The sequence below is a fragment of the Stegostoma tigrinum genome, chromosome 30 (genome assembly GCF_030684315.1).
Source record: "Stegostoma tigrinum isolate sSteTig4 chromosome 30, sSteTig4.hap1, whole genome shotgun sequence".
Taxonomy (NCBI): domain Eukaryota; kingdom Metazoa; phylum Chordata; class Chondrichthyes; order Orectolobiformes; family Stegostomatidae; genus Stegostoma; species Stegostoma tigrinum.
This window is the reverse complement of record NC_081383.1, coordinates 6,721,393-6,734,825: the sequence shown is the minus strand read 5'-3', so window position 1 is coordinate 6,734,825 and position 13,433 is coordinate 6,721,393. Positions and strand designations below refer to the sequence as shown.

General features: G+C 42.5%; 1 protein-coding gene across 2 annotated transcripts in view; it reads left to right on the top strand.

Annotated features, from left to right (window-relative positions):
* Window positions 1-10,074, top strand: part of LOC125465635 (insulin receptor-like) — a 269,756-nt gene extending 259,682 nt beyond the window's left edge. For both annotated transcript variants that reach the window (XM_059638575.1, XM_059638574.1), the window contains 5 exons: window positions 1,082-1,192; window positions 3,794-3,953; window positions 5,173-5,302; window positions 7,386-7,520; window positions 8,701-10,074. In XM_059638575.1, the coding sequence (XP_059494558.1) occupies window positions 1,082-1,192; window positions 3,794-3,953; window positions 5,173-5,302; window positions 7,386-7,520; window positions 8,701-9,061 (897 nt within the window). In that variant the 3' untranslated portion in view covers window positions 9,062-10,074. The remainder of the gene's footprint in view (window positions 1-1,081; window positions 1,193-3,793; window positions 3,954-5,172; window positions 5,303-7,385; window positions 7,521-8,700) is intronic.
* Window positions 10,075-13,433: the final 3,359 nt, after the last annotated feature.

The window sequence follows — 13,433 nt, the reverse complement described above, 5'->3', positions numbered from 1 at the left end:
GCATCTTAAATAACTGGCTGTATATTCATCCAGCATAATTTAAACTTCGACTTGAAGCTGCCTCCGTCTGTTATTCATCACTACTCATACTATTGCTTTGTCGGTTACATATGTCTCTGCATATTTAATTGTAGGCTGCATTTACAGCCAATGCCACCACTAGGTGGAGCGCCACATCCACATGTGCCTCGACAGTTTTCTGCAAAGTTTTAATAACTGAAACTATTGTTTCAACAGCTTAACACAACACTTAAGTAAGTAATCTAACCATCTCCTTGCCTTAGTCTATTGTAGGGAAAAAATGAGGAATAAATATTGTTGATATCAAGTACTAAATGTGCCCGTGAGGGCAAACAGTACAGAATCACAATCTTAACATTTCAATGTCCAAACCTGCCAGTCAGATAACTGATGGGATCAGATCGGCTGTGAGATTTTACTTTTCATTCAGATGCTGTGTGAATTTAAAATTTCACGAAAGAAATGTTGAAGGTAATGATAAAATGTAACTTGAATGTTTTGAGTGTTCCCAAAAACTACTTTCAAATGCAGTTTTTCACCATGATTGATATATTTTTCCCACAAATGGTGTGGGAAACTGAGAGTAACTGGGCATAGGTTTAAGGTGAGACGGGAAACATTTAAAAGGGACATAAGGGATTGCTTTTTCATGCAGAGGGTGGTGTGTGTATGGAATGAGCTGTCAGAGAAGGTGGTGGAGGCTGGTACAATCACAACATTTGAAAGGCATCAGGATGAGTACATGAATAGGGAGGGTTTCGAGGGATGTGGGCCAAATGCTGGCAAATGGTGTTTTTGACTGGTGCAGACACGATGGGCCAGAGAACCCTTTCCTGTGCTGTAGACTTCTGTGACTAAAGTGTGGAAGGATTGGCTCCAATTCCAGTTGGACTTTGTAAGGAACATCATGAAACTCCATGCCCTCTCTGAAGAGTTTAATCTGGCGTTTATCTCTTTTAAAGATGAGATTGTTGTTACTTGTTGAAATTAAGGTTGGGTGGAACAACTCCTGATTTCTTGTTGAGTGTAATTTATGCTAAAACCTACCTTGGTCCTTCAGGTGCGTTTACTTGGCGTTGTATCGAAGGGTCAGCCAACGCTGGTTGTCATGGAGCTGATGACTCACGGTGATCTGAAGAGCTACTTGCGATCCTTACGACCAGATGCCGAGGTAATGTCACAGTTACATCTTCACAAGTTATAAAATGTTAAAAGCCTCTGGTAAATATAAAAAATGTGATTGCCTTGTGATTGGTGACTTATTATGGTTTTCTCAACAATGTTATTGTTGGAGGTATGATATTTAGCCTTAGAAGGCAGAGTTATGTACATTTCACTGCCCAGTGATTTTGGAATTCATCAGCGGTTAAATAGATCGGCTTGGAGGTGGATTTTTTGCTAGCGTTGTGCACTTATTTATTTTATAAAGATCTGTATAATAAATGTTTACACTAGTTTACTTCTATAAAAGCTAATTGCAAAGCCCAAGAATGAAAACTCTTGAGTATTTTCACTTAAAAGTTGTAAAATACTCGTGGCATTGAGTGTAAAATGACATAAATATGGGCCAACCGATCAGTGATGCACAGCGTGTTAGTTCTGAAAACAGGCATTTTGATTTTGATGTGAGCTGGATGTTGAGTGCAGTGCCACTGCTGTGTACAGGCAAGGAGCTGGAGAGAAGGGAGTGGCATTCATAGAACATAGAGCAATACAGCACAGAACAGGCCCTTTGGCCCTCGATGTTGCGCCGACCTGTGAACTAATCTAAGCCCTTCCCCTTACACTATCCCATCATTATCCATATGCTTATCCAAGGACTGTTTAAATGCCTCTAATGTGGCTGAGTTAACTACACTGGCAGGCAGGGCATTCCACGTCCATACCACTCTCTGAGTAAAGAACCTACCTCTGACATCTGTCTTAAATCTATCACCCCTCAATTTGTGGCTATGCCCCCTTGTACAAGCTGAAGTCATCATCCTCGGGAAAAAGACTCTCACTGTCCACCCTATCTAATCCTCTGATCATTCAGCAGGACAGAGAGGATTAGAGAGGGATACTAAGGAGAGAGGAAATGGTGTGACAGAGCAGGTGAATGGGAAGTGTGGAATTGTGTGAGGAAGCAGTTGAAAGAAGAATGGAGAATGATATAAGGTAGAAGGTGAGAGCAAGGAAAGAATTGCATCTCTAAAGCATTTTTCAGGAGCACTGAATCACCTTGAAGCCTATTATAGCCAATGAAGTGCCTTTTGAAGTGTAGCCATTGTTGTAATTCTGAGCTGTAACAATTTTGCTGTCCAAGAACCTTCTTCACATTCCTGACAATACTTCGTGATGATGTGAATGCAAATGTTTTGAGTAGGAAACCAATGCCTCAAAACCTGGACTAGAATCAGCATACAATTTACGCATCAGTGAAGGCTCACCTTTTCCAAGAGGTACTGCTTTCCAGTATCAGTATTGAATGTGTTCTGGATGGAAAAATCTTTCACTGAGATACTTCCAGGCAAAACTAGACTAATTGCCATGTATGTGATCCATTGCGTGGGTGACTGCTGTTTTGTTGCCCACTCTTCCCCAGGTTGCTGAGCCACGCTCAATTTATTAGATTATGAATGTAAGGAAATTGGCCTGTGCTTGAACGTTGCCAGAAAAGCAACCCACACCTGGTCAGCCAAATATTCCACCCCACCGTGGACACTCTGAAGCCGTTGAAGTGTGGCAGTATTGACATTAATGACTGGGAGGACCTTGCAGTATGGTGGCAAGTTGCCCATCAAGCTACACCGTGCTGTGGGCTGTAATGCCTCTAATGGCGAAGCAGTGTGGCAACAGAGAAGAATGCAGGTGGTGACATCCTGATCCCACCAACTTGGAGCATCCTGCCCCCTGTGTCCACAGATCCAAGAGTCCAGAATTGACCCGTTCACTGTTATGAATGCGCGCAGTAGCAACAAACCTGACTGGACCTCATCCTCGAACTGAGAGACAGTTGACGATAAATGTCAGAAAAGCAGCAACCAATTTGCATGCAGCAAGCTCCCACAAAGAGCACTGATAACTGAGGGATAAATTTTGGCTAAGACAGCGAGGATAACTCTTACGCTGTTTAAAATCGTGCCACTGGATCTTGCTTGTCCATCTGAGCAGTCACAAGGGTGCCTTGATTTTACGTCTCTTCTGAAAGGTGGTACCTTTCTCAGTGCAGTGCCCCCTCGATATTGCGTTGGAGTCCTACCATCAGTCAGGCAGCAGGATGGAACTTGCAGCTGAATCCATGTGACTCAGAGGTGAGTGTATTCCTCACTGAGCCACAACTGACCCTTGTACCAGAGAGTTGAAAATTATGTTAAGAAACACGTGAGAAGGAAGTGGGGAATGACTGGAGGGTGTAGCAGGCTGCATGTAGGAGAAAGTGGAGCCACATGGAGAGAATGGGGGATTGTGCACAGGAGTAGGGGAACAGGGAGTGATGCAATGTGCTCAAATGCATGGGAAGGTGGAACTGAGCCTAAACAGGTGAGTTCACTACCTTTGACCACAGTGATTGGCATGTAAGAACCCCTTCAGCTGCACCTTCAGTACTTGAAAGACTTCAGTGCAAGTATATGAGATAAATATATGCATGCACTTAATCAATAATTATTTTATAAATTGTTTTGTCCTTTCAAAGGTTTTATTCACAAACCTTTTGGAGCCCTAATGGTTTGATGTATTTGTGAATAGGCGATAATAACTTGCAAGTATTGTCCTTTTTTTGCCTTGCCAGAATAACCCAGGGCGCCCGCCGCCAACTCTAAAGGAGATGATTCGGACAGCAGCTGAGATTTCAGATGGTATGGCTTATCTGAATGCCAAGAAATTTGTCCACAGAGACTTGGCAGCTCGCAATTGCATGGTGGGAGAGGATTATACGGTGAAAATTGGAGGTAGGAATGATGGCAAGTTGTAAATTTGTGGAATGGGGAGAAACTGAAGGAACAAGTCACAAGCTTTCCTTACAAGGGAAGCAAAATGCGGATCAGGGAGCGAAACTTCTATAGAGCCAAATGGGAAAAAAAACCCAGGTCCTCGAAAAAGGGAATAAAGACAGAAAGTGGTGGAGGAACTCAGTGGGCATGGCAACATCCAATTCGGTGGAGATCGGGAAGCCAGAGAAAGGCAGAATTTAACTTCAAAGCTCAGTATTATTTCCCTTCTCTCCGAGCACAGAATTGTGTTCCAAAGACATTTGGAATTGTGTGTGCAGTTTTGAACACCCTGCTACAGGAAGGATGTAACTAAACTGGATAGGCTGCCAAAAAGATTTACAAAGATGTTGCCAAGACTGGAGGGTTTGAGCTATAGGCAGAGGCTGGATAGGCTGGCACTTTTGTCCCTGGAGCATGGAAGGCTGAGGGGTGACCTTACAGGAGGTTTATAAAATAATGAGGAGCATAGAAAAGGAGACTAGCCAAGGTATTTTTCCCAGGGTAGGGCATAGGTTTAAGGTGAGGGAGGAAAGATTTGAAAAGGACCTAAAGGATAACTTCTTCATGCAGAGGGTGGTGCATATATGGCATGAGCTGCCAGTAGAAGTAGCAGAAGTGAGTACAATTACAACATTTAAAAGATACTTGGACAAGTACATGGATAAGACAGGATTAGAGGCAAATGGGATCAGTTCAATTCAGGAAACGTGGCTGGCATGGATGAGCTGGGCCAAAGGGCCTGTTTCTGTGCTGTGTGACTCTGTGCTGTATGACTCTATGACAAGTAATATTGGACTCAAAACATTAACTGCTGCTATTTCTACAGATAGAGTTTCTCCAGCACTTTGTTTTAATTTCAAATCTCTAGCATCTGCTGTATTTTGCTTTTGTATCTCTAAAGAAGAATTGGATAATGTCTGCACTGTCTTTTGGTTTGGATATGGGTCATTGGCAACAGAACCTTAAACCCGTTCTAGAGCCAGATAAGTGAAATGAAGGGAGAAAGTGTTATTCTGTGTGGGCTGTGTCATTCTGTTAAGATGGGCTGAATGTACTCGATTTAAATAGCCACCTAGTTGAGCTGCACGGTAAGTTTCTTTATAGAGCTGATTGTTTCAATGTGATGTGTGTCATGATGCAGTAAATGTATATACCTGCATTTCTTTTTCTTAAATAGACTTTGGAATGACCAGAGACATCTATGAGACAGACTACTATCGGAAAGGTGGGAAGGGATTGCTCCCTGTCCGGTGGATGGCTCCAGAGTCTTTGAAGGATGGAGTTTTTACCACATATTCCGACGTTTGGTGAGCCCGCCTTTCTGTACTCAGTGTGTCTGGAAAGCCTTAATTCTCCTAGAACGTTCCCAAAGGTGTTTAATCTTCAGCTGCACGGAAGGTTCTAATGAACTGTTTTCCTCCCACTTTATTGTCTCTCACGTCTTGCACAGTGAGTTGTGTTGAAGGAGAGCATCTTGTGTTAATGAAAACAGAGCAGTCAATTTTCACATACCAAGGTCACTCGAACTGTGAAATATTTGTTTTAGAGAAGGCAGAATGTACTGTACAGGAGCAGGGGGACTCGAACCCATTCTGTAAGATTGTGGCTAATGTATGTCCTCATTCCAGCCAACTCTTTTGGTTTGTCAGACTAGTTCTCAACTTTGAATACACTTATTAGGTTTCACTTTGATCTTCTCTAGTCTGAGAAGAAAATTCTTAGTTTCCCAATCTCTCTCCGTATAACTGAAGTAGGTTCCATTTTAAAAAAAAAAGCAAATTCTTTCCAACAGCATCATGTTAAAACTTCAGGACATGAAATTTAAACTAAATGTTGCTGTAAGGTTTTGGAGTAGAGTTGTTGCTCATGTTGTGGATGTGGTGATTGGTTGGCTCGCTGAGCTGGTTCGTTGTTCTGCAAACATTTCATTGCCCTGCTGTGTAACATCATCAGTGTGGCCTCCGTTGAAGCGCCGTTGTGTTTTTCCTGGCTGGTTTTTAAACTCTGGAGACCGTTGAGCTGGATTACCTCACTTCCGGTTTTCTTTTGTAATGGTGTGTATATGAGCTCATGTGTTTGTTGATGGCTTTCTCAGTGGAGAACCAGGCCTCTAGGAATTCCCGTGCTTGTCTCTGCTTTGCTTGTCCTAGGATCTTGGTGTTGTCCCAGTCGAACACCAAGATCCTGGCACAAGCAAAGCAGAGACAAGCATAGGAATTCCTAGAGGCCTGGTTCTCCACTGAGAAAGCCACCAACAACACAGTGCTAGACCCTATATATGTACTCCACTACGAAGGAAATCTGGAAGTGAGGCTATCCAGCTCAATGGACTCCAGAGTTTAAAAACCAGGCAGGAAAACACAACACAACGGCTTCAACGGAGGCCACACTGATGATGTTACACAGCAGGGCAATGAAACATCTACGGAACAGTAAATGGTGCTATTTTAAAACAGATACAGAAATAAAGAGAGTTGGGAATGTTTGAAGGTGGTAGGACAACTTGCGAGAACTCTGAAGTTGTAACATGTGTAAGAGATACTTTAATAGAGAAATAACACTTTTAAGTAAGGAAGTGATACTAAACTTTTACAAATTGTTGGCTAGATTGCAGCTGGTGTATTGCATAGCAATTTTGGAAACCGCATTTTAGGAAGCATTTCAAGGTTCTGAAGAGGGTGTAGAGAGTTTTACCAAGGCAATACCAATGATGGGGAGATGGTGATAGTGTGGTAAAGTCACGTGATTGGTAATTTAAAGTCTTAACACTCAGTAAGGTCATGGGTTCAAATCTCACCACAGTTTGGTGGAATTAAAATTCATGTCATAAATCTGGAACGTAACGCCATAGTGTCAGTACTGGTGACATCTGTCAGTGATTGTTGTTAAAACCCATCTAGCTCACTCATGTCCTTTAGGGAAGGAAATCTTAGGTTACAATAACCTAGCAAACCACTCAGTTCAAGGGCAACTGTTAGGCAATCTAGTGAACCTACATCCCATGAAGGAATAAAGAGAAAAATACACGTTATGTGGAGAATTGTAGAAATTAGAAGGTTTCTCCTTAGATCACATAAGGTTAAGAGGCAAACCGAATGGGAATATGATAGACCAAGTAGAGAATAACAGTTTTCTATGTCAAGTTGATTAGTTACTACAGGTCTAAGATGCAAAGCAATTGGCAAAGAAAAACCCAGAAAGAAAAATGGGAAAATTGTTTTCATTGAGACTTGGAATGCATTACCAGAGAGATGTTGCAGAATCAATTTCCATAGGAACTTGGAAAGAGCTCAGTGGTCTTCTGTAACTCTAATAACAATAGTATGGAGGTTGGAAATGCCCATTAGTCTATTATAAATTATTTTGAACTGTTCTTGTATTTGTTGTCAGGTCTTTTGGCGTTGTGCTTTGGGAAGTCAGCACTCTAGCAGAACAGCCATATCAAGGACTGTCAAATGAACAGGTTCTTAAGTTTGTTATGGATGGAGGCTTTTTGGATCGACCAGATAACTGCGCAGATCGATTGTGAGTATCCATGTTTTTGGTTAGCCAACTTTATCCTATGCCCATCATCTCCTTCAAATATAGACCGGGGACTTGGTCCCTAGTGATGCCAGTTTACGCATCCATACCATTGCTCTGGCTGAGCTGAGTGAACTTGTATCTCAGCGTGGATCCAACCTGGGATTTTTATGATTAAAATATCTCAGTGATCACTGATCCCAGGCCATGCTCCTCATGGAACCCAGATAATTTGAAACACAAAACTTCAATTCCTCTGTCTCTCTCGCTAGCACTCTCTCGCTCGCTCGCTCTCTCTCTCTCTCACTAACACTCTCGCGCTGTCTCTCTGTCACACTCACTCTCATGCTCTGACTCTCTCTGTCTCTCCCTCTCTCTCTTTGTCTTTCTTTCTCACTCTTACCCCCCATCCCTTTTTCACTTTCACCCTCATTCTGTCCCTCTCTTATCCCCCCCACTTCCCAAGCTAATGTTCCATTTCTGAGGCACTGCACTATTCATTTCTCTCTCTTCTCCTTGCATCCCCGCTTCGTGTCCCTTAATTTCTCTCCTTTCCCATTTCTCTTTTCTTTCTCCATTCTCCTCTCTTCCTTCCTCTCACCCAAACTGTTTTGCCACAAATGAAGTTTTTGTTAGGCACTGCTGTGATACAGGAAATGCGAAACTTTTGCAAATGGCAAACCACAGAAAACAGCAACATGACAGCGAACAGATAATCTGCAGGCCCTTTGTTATGTTGTTGGATGAGGGATAAAAGGAGGGGACACCAGAGAGCAGTTCCCTGCTCTTTGCTAGAATGCATCATGGAATCTTTTGCATTCCCCTGAAACGGCAGACAGGGCCTCAGCTGAATGTCTCATCCAACAAGCAGCACCTCTGACAATGCTGCACTCTGTCATTAATGCACTAATGAGTCACTACCGGGTGGTACTGTACCAGCAGAGACAACACTGACACTGGGATGGGAGCTTGGAATTAGTGTTATGTTTGGATTACTGTTGCAAAGAACTATCATAGACAATAGTTATTTTTCTCCAGCATGCTAAGCTTCAATAATTCTTTATGTTACAGCTACTTTTGCAGAATTTATTCTTCTTTGTCTAAGTGGAGATTGCTTTTGTTTTTAGTTCCTTTGTGTTTGATCTTCCAATAATAGTTTCCTGTGTTCCTTTTGTGATTCCAGACATACCCTGATGCAGATGTGCTGGCAGTACAATCCAAAAGCAAGGCCCACTTTCTTGGAGATCATTGAGATGCTGAAGGACGATCTCCACCCGAGTTTTCAAGATGTCTCATTCTACTACAGTGAGGACAACAAGCCACCAGACACAGAGGAGTACGACATGGATTTTGAGAACATGGAAAGCATTCCACTTGATCCGTCTTCTTACTCACAGACAGAGACCCCCCTGAGTCACAGCCGGGACAATGGCCCCACCATGGGTCTCAGAGGCAACTATGATGAACACATACCATACACACACATGAACGGAGGGAAGAAGAACGGGCGAATATTGTCCTTGCCAAGGTCAAGCCCTTCATAACATTTCTTTTACCTCCCATTTCTTTCTGAATTTTAGTTGTTGGGCCCTTAGAACCTTGGGACCCAACTAAGGCTGCCACAGTTTGCTACACAAGGAAAGGACCTTTGCCTTTGTTTAAAACAAATATTTTTTTTCTGTCAAGTGGCTGGTTATAAATGAATCAAACTGTGAAGAAACAAAACACGCATTCTATAACAGTAGAAACATGTACACGTACACATGTGCCTACATAACATGTACAGACATAACATTGTGCAAATGTGTGTACACACCCATACAGTTCAACACCTTTTATTTCTGATACACAGGCACGATTGCACATGCCCAAGCGCTCACACACAACACACACACGTACATAGACATGCACACACTTACACGTGTGTACATAGACACACAAAAACAAAATCATATCAGTGAAGCATTTCCAAGGCTGCTATCAACATTGCTGTGGTTCCTAGCCAGGAAGTGACCTTTTGAACTTTCATCTGTGGAGTGCTTGAGGCTGAGAGGTTTAAGCCCAATTTTTGGGGAAAACAATTTCCTTCTAGAAAGAAAGGTTAAGCACGAAAGTATCTAAGGTATAAAATGACAAAAAGTCCAATTTCATTTTCCTGAAGTGTGAACTTTTTAATAGTGGGATTCTTGCGGAACACAAACAAGAAAGTAAATCTGAATCTTCTACCAAATTCCAAAACCCTAACACTGATGTATAATTCTAAAAACAGAAAATCACAGCTAGAGGTCATTTTAGATACAATGGTTGGGTAACAGTTTCTCAGACCAATAGTTGCTGTTTTCTCTTGTCTATGGGTTTTAAAAGACAAATCCTGTACTTTTAATGTTTTTTTGTACATAATTGATGTTTGTTGTATTTTATCCACCAGGAACAGCTTTGCAATAATCAAGAAGTGTGTTTCTGGGGACCAGTAGTCCCAGAGGCACAATTTATTTTTGTAAAATGTGGACTAGCATAGCGGATGTACCAACAACACCCCCCCCCCCCCCCCCCCCCCCCCGCCGCGTGCCACTTCCCTGATGTTTGAGGGACATTGCATCAGGAAACAAAATATCTACAACTAACAAAACTCTGGGTTTCAGATTCTGCTTTAGGCTTCATCAGAGCTCTCTTGAAAGTTTTATTGTTGTAGGTTCTGAGACAGTGCAAGGCAAGTCAGTGAGCTCAACAGCAAGACCAATAGGAAATGATCTGGTCTTAAGATCATCTCTATGCCTCACCATGTTGAAGGGGATTAGATGAGCAGGAGGAAATGGTGAACGTTCCAAGAAGAACTCTGCCTCTGTTTGAGTTGGTAGAGTGAGAACAGGAAGGTGCAAAAAGCTGGAAGAGATTAAATAGGCACATTTTGGGTATGATGTTTCAGGTGTTTGCGAGTAAAAGCTGTGGTTCACCTAAGATTGGAAGCGTGAGCCAAGGCCTAGTTAATGTGCCATATTTTCATAACTGCAGCGCACGGCAAATAGCAAAAACTCAATTGCCTTCTAAGCTCCTTTTCTCACTCATTCAACATAGCGGAAATACAATTCAAGTTAGAGCAGGATTTGGGAGGAGGATTAGGTCAGGATGAGGGTAACTTACAATGGCTGTTACCAACGTAAAATCGCCGCAGACCCGGAATAAACTAGTTGCCCGCCCTTTATTCTCAAAGTATGTTTAATTGGATCGGAAGATAGCAGAGAACAAAGGTGGGAGGAGCAGCTCTAATCTTAAATTTGTGAGAAGGAGAGAGACATATTTGGAATTACATTACGCAATAATTGGAGAAGGAATTGTTGTGATCCCTGATATGTTTGTGTGTTGTTAGGCTAAAATCTGAAACCACAGAGAACTAATTGATCATTTGTTCTGTCTAACGTACAGCTCAACTCATTGCTTGTGTCGTGATCAATAAGCGGCTATCCTGACTGACTTCTGGGAAAAAAAATGTCATGAGTTTGTGTGAAGTACACAAAGCCCAGTGACGCTTAAGCTTTTAGACACAAAAATAATCAAATTTATCTATATTCCTCACATTAAAGTTGATTTTGCTTTTGCCTGAACACTCTGTGTTAGGGAGCAGAGGGGTTCAGCTTCTGTACACACCAACCCAAGATCTCTAAACCCCTCTTCTCCACTGTCCCTTTCCCATCACCTAGAAGTGGAGGGGAACTGGGGGAAAACTGAAATGAGAGAGATTCCTGGCATGTATCCCTGATCGGTAATGAAGGAAGAACTTGTGATGTTCCTTCAGCCAGTGACAAGCACATGTCTGTTGGAATAATAATTTTAAATGGAAATTGTATAAGATGTTGAGAGAGATTTAAAATAAATAGTGAGGCTCTAGGGATAGATCAGAGTAAAGGACCTGACTGGTCTGCTCTACAGGGGGTCATCACAGACTCAGCGGGCAGAAGGGTACTTTCTGTTTGCTATGTTTGTTCCCTTGTGAGTTTAGCCTAGTAGAGTTGGACTGGAGGGAATGATGTGTTTGCTAGAAATACAAACACATAGATGACTAGCTGAGGCTCAGAAAACCTACAATAGCCCATCTATGCATTTGATACAAAGATGTAGGAACCAACTGTGAAGGCAAAACAGGGTGGAGCAGAAGACAGGGTGAAAACCTTTAATGTAAATAAGACTGATGAAGTGCCATATGCTTCTTGTATCAGTATTTCTGCTTTACCTAATACCCAAGCTCCTTTGATAGCTTGTGCCGTGACTGTGTTACAGCAATGCCTCCCTCCATTTTAGTCGATTACTATCCTGCTGCTGCTCAACACAGAGCTTGCCTGTCTCCACAAACCTTTATAATTCCTTTGGAATTGTGCGATGGAAGCTGTTGCCTGGCCAAAAACAGGGATTAGGGAAAAGGGCAGTGCACACCGTGCATAGAGTCTGGGCTGAATGGCCTCATTCTGTGTTGCAATGTCCCTCATTGCTCCAGATTGACTGGCTCACATAGTGGTAGAAAAATCTGACCAAATGATTCCAACCCAAGCTATTTGCCTGCTTCAATCATTCAGATGTTTGTTTTCTGTACATGATCAGGTTTAAACTTGTCTTTTTGACAAGCAGAAGGCTATATTTCCCCAACCACCACCCCCCCCCCGCCCCGCCCAAGATTCTGTAGATTGAAGTGGGGTTTAATTCACTATGGAGTTTCTGTAAATTTTAAGCTTCAGTAACATCGGTCTGTATTGGAATATCCCATCCTTAAGTGAAAAATATGACAGTCACCTGTCACTCTGTTGTTTCCATCAGGAACTATTTAATATAAAACAAAAATAGTTTGTGTTGTTCAGGTCTCCACGCTCCATAGCCTCCAGTAAACATCCAAGCAGAAATTCTAATTCTTATTTTCCATGGCTGTAGCCAGATTCCATCCCACACCCACTGCTGGAAGGAATGAGCGCAGGACGTGTGACGTGATCATTGTGCTTAGAGGCTGCCTTATTTGTCTTACAGCGGTAGACCTGATACCAGCAAATCAAATTCTGCACACTGCTGCCTGACCTGGCTCCCTAATCGATAATCTGGCAGGGTTTACTTACTGAAATGTACTCTCAATTGAACAAAATTATTGGTCACATCCATAATAATATCTTGCCTCCATCTGCCTTCCTAACACGGCCATAGGTGTAGATACCCCTTATGGACTGTAGCATTTCAAGGTGACCATCACCTTCTCAAGGGCTGGTGGAAATGGACAAGGCATACTGACCTAGCCAGATATATGTGAAATGGAATAAAATTACAGACAATGTGTATAAAGTGGGAACTGCAGAGCTATGGCATTAGGAGAGTGTGAAGCAGGTTCCAAATGCAGCTAGGGCAAATAACGTGGAACTGTAAACATTGCAGGACAAGCAGTCAAATTGCAGCTTGTTGCAAAAAGAGTTTTACTGCTTATTGTGGCTCGTTCTCATTTTTTCACATTTCTGCAGTTTGTTTGGAAGGACTTGCCATGTCCTTTCTCTCTAGCCCTAACCCATGATAACAGTGACCCAGCTAGCTCATCAGTTCCATTTCGTTCATGAGGGATCAGCTGGGAAGCCCAGATGGAGGGTGTTGGGGACCAGAGGCAAAAACAATACTGGAACTCTACAAAGGACACTGAATACTAATATGTCAGTGAATGTTGGATTTACTGACTGAGTCTGACATCTAATTCACATCCCTGGTTGTCTTTTGACAAATCCCACAGTTCCCTCCCACTGTCCAAAGATGTGCAAACTAGGTAGATTAGTCATGTTAAATGTGGGGTTATAGGGGAGTGTCGGTGGGATTCTGTTCATAGGGTCAGTGCAGATTCAGTGGACCCTGTCTGCACTACAGGGATTCTATGATTCTTGTGCTGATGGTGATGTGCCC